The sequence below is a fragment of the Gallus gallus genome, chromosome 4 (genome assembly GCF_016699485.2).
Source record: "Gallus gallus isolate bGalGal1 chromosome 4, bGalGal1.mat.broiler.GRCg7b, whole genome shotgun sequence".
Taxonomy (NCBI): Eukaryota; Metazoa; Chordata; class Aves; order Galliformes; family Phasianidae; genus Gallus; species Gallus gallus.
In genome coordinates this window covers 4,499,286-4,517,699 of record NC_052535.1, presented here as the reverse complement: position 1 = coordinate 4,517,699, position 18,414 = coordinate 4,499,286, and the positions used below count along the sequence as shown (strand labels likewise).

At 53.6% G+C, this 18,414-nt stretch overlaps 1 protein-coding gene across 1 annotated transcript; it reads right to left on the bottom strand.

The window, feature by feature from the left end:
* Window positions 1-1,780: 1,780 nt before the first annotated feature.
* Window positions 1,781-14,491, bottom strand: ZIC3 (Zic family member 3). Its single transcript, XM_040700079.2, has 3 exons — window positions 13,438-14,491; window positions 12,756-12,919; window positions 1,781-12,290 (listed from the first exon to the last, which is right to left on the bottom strand). The coding sequence occupies exons 1-3, from the start codon at window positions 14,483-14,485 to the stop codon at window positions 12,108-12,110; spliced, it is 1,395 nt and encodes a 464-aa protein (XP_040556013.1). The 5' UTR covers window positions 14,486-14,491; the 3' UTR covers window positions 1,781-12,107.
* Between the last annotated feature and the right edge of the window lie 3,923 nt (window positions 14,492-18,414).

The following is an 18,414-nucleotide window of genomic DNA, read 5'->3' as shown; positions in this document are numbered from 1 at the left end:
TGCAGGCGTGTATTTCAACCAACCCATTCCATTCTGGGAGGATCCACTGCTCACAGAGCACCGCTATGGGTTGAGTTTGAAGACCTTTATCGCAGCATACTGCCTCTGGCCAAGGCAGGACAAACAAGCTCCATTAAATACCTGTTTTTGTTTTTGGTTAATATGTCTGTTCAGCAAAGCAGCAGCCATTGGGAAGATTTAAACACGCACACAGCAATAATTGTACATCTAAGAGCTTTCCCGAATACATGTCCCTCACAGCCTTGTGATGATCATGTATGTATCTCCGCAGAAACAAAATGTTAATGAGTATTCATCAGGATCCTTTTTGCTTCACATTAAAAATACTCTTTGTGCAAGTGTTCCCAGGAGAACAAGGAAGAGAGGATGGAGATTTCACAGCTCTCCGAAGGCTTTTTATACAGCATTCATCCTATTTTGTCCAACTCAATAGTGGCTTTTGCTTTAACCACAAGTATACGTCACCAGTGCCACTACCCCCTAAAAAGGCAGATACGGATTCACACTAAAAATGACAGCAATGAGACAGACTTGGCTGAGTACCACGTAAAAGAGGGACAGAAAAGACTGAACGAAGGTCGTAAAAGAAAAATGGTGGAATTAAAAGGATTATAAGCACAGAAAAATAGCAAAAAAAAAAAGCCAAATCCATCTTAAATAAACCCAGTGACAATGTCAAATAGAGTACTCTGGGGCAGGGGCTGGCTGAAAGAGGCTTTGGGAACAAAAAGTAGCTGGACATTTTGCTCGGTGCGGTGTCCAGGAGCTGGTGCATCCTCTTGGTTAAGATGTAAAATTACATCGAGGTCCCTTCTGTTTCCCCTCTTGGAAGCAAACAATCTGCGTGCCCCACATTTTGATTGAGCACCTCCTCCAAAAGCAGCGACACTACAGAGCAGGCAGCCAGAGAAGCTGCTTTTCTCAGGGAGCACAAGCTATATTCTGGCTGAAGACTAATGACACTGAGGCCAAAGAGGATCTCTCTGGAGCTCGGGTTCATGCTCACGCTTTAACAGGTTTCAACACAAACCCAGGGCCATATGTTGTGCTTGACTCCAGTGTGTCACATTTTACTGGACAGGCAGTGCTGTGACATCATCCCCCGTTGCTCAGCCACGTCTTGGGGATGTTCAGATCCCCACAGACATTTGGGTCCCATAAACAGCCAGCCTGTTTGTTAGCACCGTCTGGGAGGTTCTCTGGGAATGCCCTCCACCATTCTGCCCATGACAGCGTGCACACCTTTCAACATACAGAAACTTCAATGAATGCCTCCCCGCTAAATCCACTGTAACCCAATGAAATGATATGAACCCAAAGAGCACACACTTCCCCAAATACCCCGAGGGCTTTGCAGTAGCTCTTGGCAGGCATTAAAAATAGAAACGTTTGAGAGACAGACTGAGAGCCACGCTCTGGGTCACTGTTTCACAAATGCAATGCTGACTTCCCAGGCTGGGCTTCTCAGCACGGGAACACGGTGCCCTCCCCACCCCTCTCCCAGCACCCTAAACTGAAGGCCAGATGAGATTTACGGAGTGAACTCAGCTGCTTTTGATCTCTATTCAAGGTGCCATCAAGGGATCTTAATAGGTAATATCTTAGCAAATGCTTTAAGGCCTGAAACCGTCATTAAAGAAACTTCTGATTCTCACACTTGTCTGAAAGAATAGAGGAGCAAGCTGGCTTCAAATGCTGGCTGACAGATGGGAAGACATATGGACTATAGGATTGCTGATCTAAAGACTCAGAGCCATGGTCAGGCTGAGGAAACATACATCTTTATTTTGATGTTGACCTCAAAGGGAAGAGGCCTGAGTCAACAGAAAGGGGAAAGGGCAGAAAATATCACAAGTCTGGGGCCAGGATTGCTTTGAACTTGAGGACAAATATACTAAACGGTACGAAGTTGACAAAAAGGCTTCCTGACACTCCGTGTCTACAAATTTAGCAGTCTGACCCATATAGCTGCTGGATGCATTTTCAGTAACGAGCAGAGTGAGGATCAGTAACGCTGAAGCAATCTCTTGTGGCACCCAAGAAGTTTGTCATTTCTTCCAGCCCCGGCTATTCACCCAGCCCAGCACAGAGCCATGCAGGGGCACGGGGGGCTCTTGGGATTGAAGTCTTTTGTTCATCATTTAGGGGTGACAGCAGCCCAGGATCACCCGCTGGCACACCTCACTGGGTCCCTGCAGATGGTTTCTCCTCCGGTTCCATATTTGTTCCTGCATAGGCTCTATATGAAAAAACATACGACCCCTTCCCAACTCATTAACATTGCACATAGCATTTTCTATAAAACTCCCCTTGGGACACTTAACTCTATTCCTTTCCAGCACTGAAAAAAAAATAAATAAAATGCCCAGGATAAAGTTTAGACATTTGGAGCCTTCGGCTGAATTTAAATGGCTGCACAAGGAATCCACGAAACAAATAAAGAGCCAGATATCCTATTGTCTTCCCAGGAAAACGCAGGGCCTTTCAGCTCGCTGGCTTTCTTCGTGTCGCCTTTTTATCACAAGTGTGTGCTGACGAAACCACTTTATTGCAGTCAGTTCCGAGAGATCAAATTGAATGTTGGTGCAGAGTTTCAGTGCTCGGCAGCAAAGCGCAGCGGCTTCGTTTCACGTCCCTGGGACACTGGGCAGGCAGAAAAATAATGGCAGACTCAGAAACGATCAAGGAATGCATCCCGGCTGCAACAGATGCTGTATTAAAAGGAAAGACAAAAGCCAAAGTGCATAATGAATTTAAAAAGATTTCTTTATCAAACATGTCATTTGTTTGAAGGACTGAATTGCTGGCATCAGATGTGGCAGATCAGCTTGTTACCAAAGTGAAACATGAAGACTGCTATGCAATGGCAATTGATGAGTCAATTGAAATCACTGATGTTGCTCAAACGCGCATCTTCATTTAATATGTCAATGGTCAAAAGTTAACCAGAGACCTTCTGTTCTTGTCACCGCAGGAGCAAACCAAAGGCTACAAAATGCAGCGTGCTAGCCCAGAATCTCAGAGGTCATATATACTTAATATATACCGATACACTTAATACACATAATGGGAGCTGACGCTCCAGCTACAGTCGTCTGTGAAAAATAATTTCTGACATGGCACTAACAACTGAACTCGGGCTCACGAGCATCAGTGCCGTGTCCATCAAAGCATTCGCTGAGCTGAATTAAAAGCAAGATATTAAAATGGCATTAGATTACCCAGAAGCGCAGTTGTCAGTCTGAGGCTGACATCTACTCCTTGTGCTGTTTCAGTTTGCTCCTTATGGGGATGTTGTTGAAGGCAGCAGCTTGCTAAGAGCTTGGGTGCTGCGTCGATTGAGAAAAATGAAAATAATGCTTGGTAAAAATAGAGAAAGCTGTTTTCCAAACTCCTCCCCACCCCCGAACCAAACCGAAATACAACAGAATAAGTTTCCTCCTTCCTTCCTAACCATGTTAGGGTAAAACAGCTACCTGGACTGAATTTCTTGTGCTTGATGCAACAAACCCAAATAAACTTGCTGAAAAGTCTTTACTAGGTTGAATTTTTCATACTTTAGAAATCCAGAGAGGAAAAGCAGAAAGGATGAATTTATACAAGACCATTTCCAACAGAAGCATCAATCCTTATTTTCACTGGAGGAAATATCACACTGATAGAGAGTGTAAAATCTATCTCAAGGTCTTTAGGAAGTTTTTTTGAAGATTTTACCATAGAGAAGAAAGTCTCCTCTGAGCTCAGTATGTAACTCCCTAGCCAAATTCACTGGGGACGCATTGAACCAGACAGGAAAAGCTTTTAGTGCATGGGCTCTATGGGCTGCACTGATGCTGTCTCATTTGCCAGCTTTTCTCTGCCCCAGGACTTTTGTCTCCCCATCCATCCCCCAACCAAGGGGTGAGCGGCCCAGGGTCCATCCCCCAGCGGCCTCAGAGCTGTCCCAACCATGCACTGAGACAGCAAGCAGCCCCATGCCTCCATCCACAGCCATTGCCTGGTCCCAGTGCAGCTGCAGCACGATGCCTGCCGAACGCTCTGGGATTTGTTAAAAATGAGGCTTTTCTAATATGCTTAAGATGACAGACCTCAAGTTGTCATATATTAAACTGGTGCATACATTCCTTCCCCCAAGTAACCAATAACAGGACAAAAATCCCCGCCAACTCCACTCTGTCCCTCCTGCCAAGGATTGTTTGAGCTCAGCTCATCCCGAGTGCCCCATTGGGATCCAGATATAGATTAATACAGTTTTGAAATGCACAAGGGCCACAACCATGCAAGGCTTGATCCAACCCAGACTGGAGTCCGTGGAAAGGTCTGCATTGACGTAAGCACACAGGGAGCAGCCCCACCACGCCTGCCCCCAGAAACCAGCCCTGGGTTGGGGTTGCCAGCAGGCTCCATCCCACAGCCCCGGCATGGGAACGGGACCGGCTGTGCCCACGCACTGCAGCCGGCCATGGCCCTGCAAGCTGTGCCAGGGCAGCTTTGCACAGGGCAGGGGCCCCATGCTCCTCCATGTTCACTTCTCATCCACCATTTCTTTGGGATTTGCTGCAGCACAGTAGTAAGAAACCCTTTACAGTCCTTGGTACCGGCGCAGTGCTGGCAGGAGACGGCATCCACGCAGGCACCGTCCCTTAATTTGAGGCCTTCTGCTCTATCACAGCAATAAAAACTGCCCAGTCGAATCCTTTGTCTTTAAGATTTCCATTCTGACTGCGGCAAGTGCGGATTTATTGGTGGGAGCAACTGCAGGAGGAACATGCAGCGAGCAGCAGGCACGTGTGTGCGTGCCAGCGCGGCATGCCGTGCTCTGCCCAGCACAGCAGAAACTCACGGCGCCCAGGATTAAATATGGAACTAATAGAAAACGGGTTTCCCGGTGCGTTTAGAAAACAAATAAATAAATAAAATCGGCATCTTCTCCCGTGACATACACGGCCCAGCCAGAGCATTGCAGGAATATAACAACCGGGCAGGAATGAAGCCAAGAGAGCAGGATCCCAGGATCCAGACACCTGCCTTATTACGAACAGTGATGCACAGCGTGGCCCCAGCTCTTTCACAGGCCTCCACTCACGCAAGCAAAATTGCACAACCCATACTGCTGCGGCTTGCCATGCTCCTATTTAAAGGCGCAGACTCACACCCCTGCAACAGCCCATCCAGGGGCAGAACCGCGGCTCCCCAGCATGAAATTCCCCCTGCAGCCTCCAAACCCTTCCATGGAGGCATGGGAAATGCTTGAACACTTGCTGAATTTTCAAAGCAACGTATTCATGATGGTAAAATCAGCTGTGGCATCTTTCGTTGACTTCTGTAGGAAGGAGAAGGATCACAGGACACGTCTCCAAGTGCATTAAGCGGCATCTATTTCCAAAGCTGCCCTCAGATTTTTCCTAACATCCAGCAAGAAAGTTGCTGACAGAAGCAGGCTGGTTCCTGTTTGTGGGGCAAGGATACTCTGGGATTCAATAGAATACCAAATTTGGTAGAATGCCTTCCACTTTGGTAGAAGATATTACAAACAACTGTGCATTTTAACACGTTTTCGCATTACGCATCATTCATTTTGGGGAGGGGGTGGTGATCGCTTTCTGCAGACAGCCAACAAGGCTTCCAAGAACGAAAACGTTCATTGAAAGATAATGAAAAGCAGACATTTAGCAACGTTTTCATTTTGCATGTTTAAATATTTATAACTATGTTCATAAAACCACATGTTTGCTCTCCTAATGCTCTGGTGATTGTGTTTATGAAATGCAGTATTTCTCCTATGCCCCCTTCCTTGTGCCCGCCCTACTGCTGGGCACGATTTACTCGCACTGACGACGAGCTTATATGCACAAGGCTGCCCAAGATTAAGAACAGAATATTACTGAAAAGAAGAAAACGTTTTCAGAACATCCACGTTTTGCTGATGCCTCCGTGATTGGGAGCTTTGTAGGGGGCACTGACGCTGACTTCTTTCTTTCACAGTAATTTATTGTCAGCCTGGAAAGAAACTCTTTCTTAAGCTATGGTAAAACAATGAAGTAGAAGCGTGACAAAACCACAGCACTGATGCAAACTATTCTAATCAAGACTATTTTTTCACCTAGCTGGGATGAAAGATGAACGACAAGAACAAACCTTGCTTTCATACTGCGGGTGCCCAAGTTTGTGTTAGAAATGTCTAAAAAGCTGTTTGAGTGCCACAGACGCTGAGAGTGTGGCTCTTAACAGACCCAGATGTGAGCACACTCTGTTTTGCTCTGTCCTCTGATTACAGACATCACCATACAGCTGACACGGTTGATGCTGGTATAGTAAACATACAAAGAGAGTGCGAATGCAAAGCAAAGCTAACAGAAATCACAGCCAGGGACACAGGTGGGGTCTTGCTGAAACCACTCACATGTGGGTTTCCACACAGCCCACCAAGTCTTTTTATCAACATCACCATTCTCACAATGCCCCACGTCTGCTTGTAATTTTTATAAAGGAACTGAGCGTTACTCAGGTCTTTTAATTACATTTTTCCCCCCCTTTAGCAAGAAAATAAATCTCCAACCTGAGATCTCTGACCGGCTGAGGGAACTCCTCTGAAACCAACTCCTCAGCAGCACAGCGCGAGCACAGCAGAGCGCTTTGATTTTGGCTCAGCCCAGCATCCTCCTGAAGGCGCAGGGAGAATCTTCAAGGCACAGTTCCTGCTCCTTTGCTCCTTTGCCCGCCTGCTCCTCCCGCACCAGCACAGAGCGAAAAGGAAACAGAAAGAAGGGCAGATTGCAACGTCACGCCGGAATCTCATTTTAAATACAAACGGAGTGCTTGCAAAGACATTAAAGTAAATCATCCCCACTTACTGCATTATTTTAAAACACTTCTGCAGGCCCAAGATTAAAAATTAAATCTATATTTTACCGCCACAGCGCTGCCAGTTCTTAGATTATTATTAATAGCCTCATTTCTTTTTAAATACAATTCAACTTCCAGATTCAGGCAATTAAATGGAAGCTCAGACCCCGCTCCGAAGCACAGGTACGTTATGCTTCTTTGGTCTAAACAGCTTCACAACAAAAGGCGAAATGAAATCTGGCAAGTGAGGCTCACAACACTGAAGGGAAAGAAAAAAACAGGGGAAAAGGGGGGGAAAAAAAATCCCCTTTCTTCTTCTTGCTGCACTTTGCCAAACGAAGCAATGCTGTTTCAGAGCGGTCCTTAAAGGTGGGTGGCTGACAGCTGCGGCATCTTCTTTTTTAGTCAATAGGAATATTGTGGGAATTGCTGAGTCTGGGGACCATCTGCACCAGTGAGCAGCAGAGCTCTGCCCGCGTGGCTCAGCGTGGGGCTGAGAACTCTGCGCACACCATCCGCTGCACAGAGATTTAGCCCTGAATTCGAGACCGTCCCTCAGCCCCACATCAGACTTTCCCTCAAGTTATGGCCAAATTTCTCTCCGCGGCCCCAACACATGAAACCTTCAATTCAACTGCGTCCTGCTAACGCGGGCAAAAACAAGCACTCGACAGATGAAAATAAGGAGAAAAACAGGGGAAAAGGGAACAAAAACACCTTGCTGATCAAAACAGGGTGAGAACTGTGTCGTGCAAAGTACAGAAAGCAGCAAAAAACGGTCATTTAAATAATAATAATAATAATAATAATGAAAGAGTATTTTTGCAATATATTATTGTCTCAGTGAAACTGGGGAGGGATTCAGAGAGGAGGTGGTGGGCAGCGTATTTCTTGCAGGGCAGTGTATTTCTTGCAGGGCAGCCTATTTCAGGGCTGTGCTCACTGCCTGTCGGGACGCCCTGCCTGCCGCCAGCCTTCCCCACATCAGTGCTCTCTGTGCAGCAAGCAGAAACCCAAAGCTGACGTCTCCCACCCCGCTGTGACCTCTCAGCACAAGGCCACGGCCCACGGATAAGGCCCAGCACTCATTTCTGCCCCCGAAGCCACCAAAAGCTGGGATGGTGAGGGGAAGCAGGCCTGGCTCCATGCTGCACCATACCCTTCAAGCCTGGTTAACCAAGAGTAAAAACTCACATCGTAACACAAAGCTACGCTGCTGCCTTCCATCCCTGCAAGCCTCTGATACAGCCTTCAGCAGGACGGCCCTCGCTCCCTCTGTGCACTGTTACAGCCCTCCGAGCACTGTGCTGAGCAGCACTCGCGGGGCACACAGCGTGTTTTTAAAGCATGCAAACGGCACGGCGAGGTGAACCAAATGGCTCAGCTCCAGGGATGAAGGCACAGATAAGTCAACACGACGCAAATTCTTTCCTTCTGCCCGATACAATTAGATTTCTGCAAAGAATTTAAAGCTTCCTCTAGAGTTTTGCCTGTCCAAAACAAGCGCGCGTCTCTGCAGAGGTGCTTTCCATATAGTTTGGTCGTGCCGAAAGCATCAATAGAGGGGATGGCTTATCCAAAAGTTAGGCTCGGCTGAAAAAGCTGCAGTTAGTTAGTGTGTAATATGTTTAATCTGGGAACACTGTATGGAAAAAAAACAAAAGAAGAGATGCAAACACAATGCTGCAGCCCACCACCGCTTTGGGAATGAGGGCTTTGCAGCCAGCAGAGTTACTAAAGGAACTTAATTCCTGGTGCTGTAGCTCTGAGACACTTGTGCACAACCTGATCAAACGCCTTTGGGACTGCCTTCCCACTGCGTGCAGCCAACAGCACGCACAGAGCTTGAAAAAATATATATTATTTTCATTGGGTTACACCAGACACAGATACAGATACGCGCAAACAATGACACCAAAGGAATCAAAATATTCATGGCTCATAAAGCGTGGTAGAAAAGGAATGGCTCCAGCTCATTGCCTGCCTCTGCTTGGGTTCTTTATAGCACAATGAATCACCATGTTAGCCCTTCTAGAAAACCATCCTGAGTTCTGTTTATTTGGGGACAAATCCACCTAATCCCGCTCATGGAGCAACTTCAAGAGGGCTGCCAGCCTGAGAGAGGACAGCAGAACACGGCCCCTTTTTGTGCGCAGTCCTGGGACCCTTCAGGGTGCAACGCCAGATCCATTCTTAACGACGCACCGAGAGCTGTGCTAACGGGGCACCTGTTTCACCAGCACCACCCTGCCCTGTTTGCAGGGAGAAACCCCAAACTGTGAGCACAGAGGATGCCCCACTGCCAGGCCCTGGCACTGCGTTCAGGAGCTCACCCCACAACCAGCCTAAGGAATGCAGGAATAAAGCAAGAGTATCCCGTGCTCCAGGACTGTCCGAGTCTCTCTAATATGGGCCAAAGTGAGGAATGGAGCCTTTTAGCTTCTTTTACAGAAAGAAAAAGATCCTTATTTATCCACAAGCACTCAGCAGCAGCACAGCATGATGTTCATAGGGACACAGCCCTGCTGCCCCCTCCCCTCACTGCTAACCCCAAGCATCTCGCTCTGAAAGCATCTCATAGCCCCAAAACAGGCTGCCAGCCCCGTGTACACCCATCCCAAACATCACCTCCATTCCAAAAGACACACGAACAACCCAGCTGCCCCTGCCCCCTTTTTTGGGGGTGCTGTAGAGCAGCAGCCTCAGCAGGGAGGCCCTGACCTCAGCGGGGTGCAGACAGCGGTCTGCTCCCAATTCCCCATCTGAAGGCTGGATGGGGAAACCCCAAGGCTGCGAGTGACCCAGAGGAGGCAAATGACACAGGACGCCGGATTTAAGCCCTTGCTAGGAACACGGCTGGAGCCGTGCTGCAAACCCACGGACACAACTTATCAGGGTCGGCACGGCAGGAACCAGCACAACCATAAAGGGCCGTGGTGCCATCGAAGCTCACATCCCAAACTACTCCAGCTGCCCAGGGCAGAGCCCTCAGCCCGGGGGACCTCCACGGAGCCCTGAACACCCCACGCCTCCCCGCTTCCAACCAAAGCAGTAACAAATCCGAGCCTACCGGCACCTTTCTGAGGCTGAAGCAGACACGACACAGGTGGGCGTCCGAGGGAAACCCGACGGCCCCAGGCGGCTCTGCTCCTCCTGGCCCGGCGCGGCTCCGGGGCTCCACGCACAACGAGGGCTCACACGGCATCGAGCAGCGGGAGCACGGCTGGCCGGGCACCTCGGGGGGAACCCTGCAACTGTTTTAAGGGGAAAAAAATCAGCAATGAGTGTAGGTGGAAAAGCTGCCTTTACCGGGCTTGGGATTTTTGTTTGTTTGTTTGTTTTGTTTTTCAGACGTGCAGCACCGGACACTGCTGTCTATCTTTCTCCTTTCTTTTCCTGCCAGATAAAAAGACTTTTTTTTTTTTTTAACTTTTTTTTCTTTTTTTTTTTTTTTTTCGGGGAGGGGGGAGGATGTGGAGAGATCAGAAATTCGCTGAAGGTTAATTTTTAAAGTATTCAGTATCCCGTGGGCCGCTCGCCCGAGCATCATGCGAGAGGAGACGGGACAGCCCCGGCAGCTCGCGGCGTCCCCGAGTCAAGTTCAAGACGGACCCGTCGGGGGGGGGCCGCTCCCGGACGGCGGAGGTGCGCGGCCCGGGGGGTCCCCACCCGCAGAGAGCTCCGAGGACGATGCGACTGCGGCACCGGGGGGAGCAGCGGCCGCGCACCGCCGGGACACGGAGCCGCCTCGTCCCGCCGCAGCCCGTGCGGTGCTGGGCGTCTCCCGGAGCGGAGCACGGAACTTTGAGAGGAGAGGTTTTCCACCGTCGCTTCGGTTGTTTGAGGCTCCTCGGCGGCGTTGGAGTTCCCCGGCTCAGCTCTCCTGGGGATGGGGACGCTTTGTCGAATCCTGATCGGAAATAAAGAAAAAAGCAAAACGAAAACAAAACAACAAAAGCAGACGATAACGGACTAAGTCCGGCGCGCCTCGAAGTCTCCCGTGTCCCCCTCCGGGAAGCAGCCCTCTGCCGGCTCCCGGCCCCGTACTCACCGTCGGGCGGCCCCGCTGCCCCCGGGGCTCCTCTCCGTCGGCGCCGCCGCGCTCCGGGCTCCGTCGGCTCGGGAAGGGATGCGAAGCGGAGGGCGGGGACAAAAAGGCAGGAGAAAAAGCGGCAGCGAGGAGCGGGACGCTTCTCCCGCATCGCCGGCCCCAAAACAACGGCGCGGACCCGAACCGGCCCACGACGGCCCCCGAAAAGGGAGGGGGAGGGGACACGAAGGAGGTCAAAAACGGCTCTCGGGGGCTCTTTCCAAAACAATAAACTTTTAATGCTAAAGCAGTTATAGCCAAAAGCTGTACAGAGTTGAATTTTTTTTTGTTGTTGTTGCTGTTTGTATTTTTTTTTTTTTTTGTTAGAAAACAATTTTTTTCTCCCCCATAAATATTGTTCAGTTCCCGGCACTTTGTATCAATAATTAAATTACGAACGATAAATATGGCATCATGGATATGTATTTACAAAAAAAGTTATTACAAAAAGGCAACTGTTATACTAAACGTCACAATCTGGGTAGAATAAACACCACATCCTCATCCTGAAAAATACTGACCGACCCCATCAGATGAGAATACATTCACAAGTGTAATGCTTGGAGAGAGAGAGAGAGAAGGAGAAAGAGGAGGAGAGCAGAGAGAGAAGCAGCAGGAGAGCTAGAGAGGAAAGTTCAAGACATAACAGGACTTTGGCATGGTTTAAGACTGTAAGTTTAAACAATCACCACTAAGGCGAAGGAGAATTTTCATCCTCATGTCAACATCCCACCGAAAGAAGAAGAAAACCAAAACAAAATTAAAAGTAAAAAGTGGGGGGAAATCGGAGGAAGAGGTACTGGGCAGGGAGAGGGGAAAGAATAAATCAAAGGAACGACTGCAAAAAAAAAGAAAAGAAAAAAGAAAAAGAAAAAAAAAAAAGAAAAAAAAAAAGAAATCCAATCCTGAGAAAAGGACATGGCTAGTCCAGCGTCTCGGCTTGCAAAAAATAGTAATAATTATAATATAATAATAAATGATGCCCCCCCCACCCCCACCCCCCTCCGGCTCCTGGCAGTTAACTAGCCCTATGCGGTCGTCGGTGTGGAAACTCCATTTCCGTGGGGGCGAGCTGCAGTGGGCTTGGCTTGTCCTTTCTGCCTCGTTCCCAAGGCGTTTGGTCCAGTCTCTGGCCAGGCAGCCGCTGCCTTCACACGTACCACTCGTTAAAATTGGGGGGCAGGCCGGGGTTGTGGCCGGGGTTCCCTTGCAGGGCTGCCGGCGGCGTTTTCGTGGAGTCCTTGCTGCCGGCCGAGCCCACCGCCGGGGGGGTGGAGGACTCATAGCCTGAACTGGCTGCAGGGGAAGAGTCCGAGCCCTGGGATTCGTGCACCTAAAAGCAAGAGGTAAAGATGGGAGCGAGCCCGGGGCAGCGCTGAGGCGGGTCGGGATGGTCGGTGCACACGGGGGGGGTATCGGGGTCCCCTGCTCGGCGGCGTGCCGCTCACTCTGAGCACCGTGCGGTGCCGCTGCAGCTCCCAGCAACTTCCCAGCACGGGGGGCCGCAGCATCCCGGTGTGGGGGGCTGCAGCCACAGCCCAGGCTGCGTTTGCACAGCTCTCCGGAGTGCAGAGCCCTACAAACCGGGCAGCGCTTGCACCAGCAGCAGCACGAAAAGAAACTACGCCATTTCCCTGGGCTGTGCTCCAGCCACGGCCCAGGCATGAAGGACGGCGGGGCCGGGAGCTGAGAGTGCTGTGCGGGCAACGCACAGCTCTGCCCCGTCCGGCCCTGAGCACACCGGCGGCCGAGCATCGCCGCGTGGGGAAGGAAGAGCTGAGGAGCAGGGGGTGATTACCTTCATGTGTTTCCTAAGCGAGCTGGGGTGGGTGTAGGATTTGTCGCACACCTTGCAGATGTAGGGCTTGTCCGAGGTGTGGACGTGCATGTGTTTCTTCCTGTCGCTGCTGTTGGCGAAGCGCCGGTCGCAGCCCTCAAACTCGCACTTGAAGGGCTTCTCACCTGTGAAATTCGGAGAGGGTGAAGGAAGGCGACTCCCCGCTCCATCCCGCAGTTCCCCCCCTCCGCCCCCACCACGAGGCCGCGCCGGGACCTCCCCCCAAAAAAACAAAAAAAAAACCAAAAAAAACAAACAAGAGGATGCGGCCAGCGGCGTTTGTTACACGGCGGATACATTCGGGTCAGTCTTTGTTACTTTTCATTCGCCCGAGAAAGAAGAAACCCCGAGCCCCGGCGGCTCGGGCAGCTCAACGCAGCGCCCACAACGCGTTCGCTCCCTGCCTTCCCCCCCCCTCCCCTTTCCCGCGGCCGAAAGGAAAACGGAGCGGCAAATAAACAGACTTTGAGCAAAGTCTCGCTGATTTAATTAGGAGAGACGCCAAGCGGGCCTGAAAATCAAATAAAGAGGAGGGGGGGGGGAAGACGCGGAATCTCCACAAACGGGGGCTCATCGGCATTTCCACGGCTCCCCCCGCACGGGTCGGCACCGCCGCTCGGCACCGCGCAGCCCCGGCCCTTACCTGTGTGCGTCCGCTTGTGGATCTTGAGGTTCTCGGAGCGGGCAAAGATCTTCCCGCAGCCGGGGAAGGGGCAGGGGAAGGGCTTCTCCCCCGTGTGCACCCGAATGTGGTTGACCAGTTTGTATTTCGCCTTGAAGGATTTGCCTTCCCGCGGGCACTCGTCCCAGTAGCAGATGTGGTTGTTCTGCTCCGGACCCCCGACGTGCTCCATGGTGACGTGGGTGACCAACTCGTGCATGGTGCTGAAAGTCCTGTCGCAGCTCTTCTTGGGCCGGCTGAGATGGCTCTCGTCGAGCCACTTGCAGGACAGCTCTTGCTTGATGGGCTGCCGCATGTACCGAAAGAAAGCCCCGGGCCCGTGGTGATGATGGTGGTGGTGGTGATGAGCGGCCACGTTCACGCCCATATTCATGTTCATGTGGTTGTAGTTGTGGAACTGGGCCCCGCCGTAAGGGTCCGTGCGGGGGCTGGAGACGGCGCGGTACGGATCCGGCCGCCCGAAGAGGTCCCCGCGCAGCCCCAGGTGCATCTGCCCGTTGTCCACGTGCCCGCCGGGGGACGTGTGGCTCGGGCTCTGCTCGTGGAGCCCGGGGAAGAGCAGGTAGCCCGGGCTGTCCGGGATGCCGCCGGGGCCGTGCAAACCTCCGGGAGAGCCGCCGAAAAGGCCGTGCTGAGCCGTGCCGGAGCCCGCGTCCGCGATCCCGGAGCCGCGGTTGCGGAACAGAAAGTCGCGGGTGGAGTTGAAGGCGGCGGCCCCGCCGTACGAGGGCACCTGGCCGGCGTGGTGGTGGTGGTGGTGGTGGTGGTGGCCGAGCGCGCTGGCGTAGCCGGGAGCCTGGGGGGTGAACGCGGAGCTCTGCCCGGCGGCGAGGTCGTGCGGGGCCGCGTTCAGCTTGAAGGCGGCGGCGGCGTGCGAGGAGTCCCCGAAGGGGCCCAGTCCCATCCCGGCGGCGGGGTCGCGGCCCGGCATCTCGTGGTGGCGGGGCGCCGCGAAGCCGCCCACCCCCAGCGCCGGGAACTGCGGCCCTCCGTCCAGCAGCATCGTCATGGGCGCGGGGCCGGCGGCGCGGCGGCGGCAGCCTGGCCCCCCCCGCCCCTCCTCCCTCCCTCCCGCCCGCCCCCAAAAAAGTACAAAACCACCCCAAAACGCGTCCCCGCCCCCCTCCCCCCCCCCCGTCAAAGAGAAAAAAAGAAAAAAAAAAAAAAAAAGCCCCGAGCCCACCCGCCGCCCCTGGAGGGGAGGCGAGGCGAGGCGCCCGCCCCCGCGCCGGGCCGGGCCTGGCCGGGCAGGGCGGCGACGCGCAGCAGGGCGAGGCGCAGCGCGGCCCCGCTCCCGCTCGGCGCCGTCGGGCACTGACGGGGCGCCCGCCCGCGCCTCGCACATAAACCAACTCCGGGGCCAGGCCGAGCCGCGCCAATGGGGAGCCGCGGGCCGCCGCCTCACGTGACCCTCCGCCCGGCGTCCCATTGGTCGCGCCGCGTTTGATTGGCACGCGCCCCGCGCCGCCGGGGACTCTGATTGGGCGGGAGCGGCCCGCAGGTATAACGGGGGGTGGGGGGGGGGGGCGGGCGCGACGGGGGGGACGCGACGGGGGGGACGCGCGGGCGGCCCCGGGCCTCCGTACCGCCGGCACCCGCGGGCCCTCCCGGTGCCCTCCCGGTGCCCGTGGGGGACGCGGAGCCCCGCGCCGCGGAGAGAAGGGCAGCGCGCGGGAGAAGGCAAAAAATCCGGCGTTGTTTCCCAACTGCACCCAAAAACCGTCAGAGCCCGAAGCGGCGCGGTGCCGCCTTGGGGGGGTGGGGAGGGGTTGTTATTATTATCGTTAATTTGCTTGAATAAATGCGAAGGGTGCACAAAGCGCTCCGGCCAGCCCGGGCCGCGGCCAACTTTGCGGGCAGCAGTTCGCTCCGCTCTCTATTATCTGCACAGCCGTTGATCTTTTTTTCCCCCGCCATTCTCTTTCTTCTTTCCTTTTCCCCCCTTTATTTTTCTTTGCTTTATTATTTTTTTTCCTTTCTTTTTCTTGTTTTCTTTCTTTCTTTTTTTTTTTTCCTTTTTCTTTTTTGCCCTTAATTTTATTTTTGCAAAGGCGGCGTTCTGCCTCGCAATAATTACCAATCGCAGACAGCGCTATAAATCCCCTCATTTTCTGTGCTGGAAAAGCATTTGCAAAGAGCTGTGGGGTGCAGGAGGGGAAATAAAAGACAGAAGGAGGGCGGCGGGGCTGCGGGGTGCGCGGAGCCCGGCGCTGTGCATGGCACAGAGCTCCGCTCGCCGCCGGCTCTCTGCAGGAAACGTAAAATCTGATCAAGTTCAGAGGCGCATTGAGAGCAGCGCTTCAAGCAGCGCTTTATAACCGCGGCCCTTTCACATCGTTCCCCCCAATCAGCCCCCGGGAAAAGCCTTCGCCTTCTTTATTTTAAGGGTTTGCAGGGAGCGAAAAAAAAAAAAAAAAGAGAGAGAGAGAGAGAAAAAAAAAAAACCACCGCTATAAAATCTCCCCGAGGTCCCACCGGTGCTCGGTAACGCTCCCATTGCCCAGGCCACGGTGAGTCCCTCCGCCGTGATTCCGAGCTCGCACCACCACGAGAGAAGGGAGAAGGGGGAACCCCCTCCCCCCCGGGGGGCGTCGGGGCCGTCCGCGCTCCGCGCTCCGTCCCGCGGGGCCCGGGGGGGTCGGGCCGGGGGGGGGATGCTCGGGAAGGAGCGGGGCTGTCCGGCCCCAGCCTGCTGCTCCCGGGACGCGACGGCGGCTCTACCTGCGTGTCCGGGGGGTAATTAATGACCTTCCGCACGTGGTGGGTTTTCTCGGCGACAACAGCCACCCCCACCCCCCAAAAAAAGAGAAACAAAACAGGGAGTGGGGGAGAAAAGGGGCATCATTCAATTAGCCCATCAGCTGAGCGCCGGGGAGGGACGCGCCTCTGAAGTCGCCGACCTGGAGCAACAGAGGGCCACTGACCCCTCCTTGCGCGGCGGCCTCACGTGTGCCATTGTCGGCCCCTAATGGGGTGCGCCGGGGCCACCCCACACTGCGGCTGCCCCGGGCACGGGAGCGGGGGGGGTTGGGGGGTGGGCACGGGGAACCTTCCGGCGTGGGGGAAGGCAGCGAGAGGAGCTCTGCGGCGAGGAAGCTTCAAAAACAAACCCCCCACTTTTAAATTTGATTTTTATTATTATTATTTTGCTGAGAAAAAAAAATAATAAATCCTGCGCGCTGGCGGCGGGGCTTTGGGGAAAGCACCCCGTGGGGGTGCGTGTGTGTGGTGGGGGGAGGACAGAATGAAGCACTCGCAGCGCTGGGGGTGGACTGCCGTTTCGGAGAGCGTTGGGCTGCACTGCAAAGAGCGGCTCCCGCAGCCTCACCGCAGCGGATCGGGCCGCGGGATGAGCCCAGAAATCTGCTTTATACGTTTCCCATTTCTGCTCCGCCAACTTCGGGGTGGGGGGGGGGGGGGGGGGGGGGGGAGAAGGGGAGGTTGGGGGGGTCGTGCCGATCGGGAGCCGCACGGATGTACGGACGCTCCTCAAATCCCACTGCTTCCGACCTGCCGTTTGGCAGTCGGTGAGCACAAACGGCATAAACCCTGCTCGCTTTATTTAAGCGCATTGTCGGTGTGGCCTGTGCTTTTTTTTCCTCCGTACTTTCGTAATAATTATTAATATATATATATATACACACATGTATATAGCCCATATTGTAACAGCTCAGTAAATTCCCTTTTTATCCGCATTTTTATCCAGCGCTATTTCTGGCCGATCGCACTCCTCGCGGTTATTTCCCGGAGGCGGGGGAACATCGCAGCTCTCTCCCTTTTAAATCTAAATCTCAATTGCAGACGTGCAAACAGCAGCGCCCGGAGAAGTGGGCTGCAGGCTGCCGTGCTCCCATCGCGGGGGGGGAGGCGGAGAAAGACGCCCTGCTTCGGGTCGGGAACAGAGAGTCGTGTAATTCTCCTTCACTTTCTTCTTTTTTAACTTTCTTTTAATTTCTTTTTTTTTTTTCTTTCTTCCCCCTTCCCCCCTCCTTCTCCCACATATCTTCCCCGGTTGGGATGATTTGGGAATGGAAACGGCCACCAAAATGCAAAGAGCCCCTTAAAGCTGTGTGGGTCCCTTCGTTCCCGTGCGTGCGCCGACCCGGAGCTCCCCCCGAGGCTGCCGGACCCCCACACTGCCCCGACCCCGGGCACAGTGCGGGAGCTCCGGCAGAAGGAGCCCCGCAGTCCCCGGGCCCTGCAGCGGGCAGGGAGACCTTCGGGAACGGGTTTTCCTCCTCCGAGGGTGTGAGGAAAAGGCGAAACGAACGCGGGGAAACGGCAATAAAAATCCCCCAAGACGGGCAGGGAGAGGAATATTTCATACGCCCTAAATAGCTTTTAAAACGCAGTTTATCGTGGCCAAATGACTGCCCCTAACAAGCGTAAAGACAAGTAGTTTTTCTTCTGCCATAAACATATTGCATCTCCAGTGTAATTAAATGCAAACCAGAAGCGAACGAGACGTTTCCATTGTAGCTGTCACTCAGCGGAGGGGGAATCACATGTGTACATTTGAACTTCAGAGCCGGGGGCTGCAGTAAACGGGGCTGAACTTCGGCAAAGGGAGGGAGAGAGGATATCAGAGGGCGGCCGGGGGCAGGCGGAGAGCCGGGAGCGGTGGGGAAACGGTGGTGGTGGCTGCGGCTCCGTCCCGCAGCCCGAGGCACGTCGCGGGCACCGGCGCTGGGAGCGTCCCGACACGGCGCTTTTGCCCCCTGCCCGGCGATTTTCGCCTCTTTGGTAGCGGTGGGCAAAAGTTCCGCTTGAGAAATTGAGTGTGAGCTCAGCTGCCTGCTCAGCCGGGAGGGAACCACGCGTCGGGTTCAGAAGCGAGTGGGAAAACCACGAGGATGAGATCAAGCGGCAGCAGGATGAATGGGTTCTGCCTCCCCCCGGGGCGGCAGAGGCAAAGCTCGGGGCAGGGGACGTCGGGGG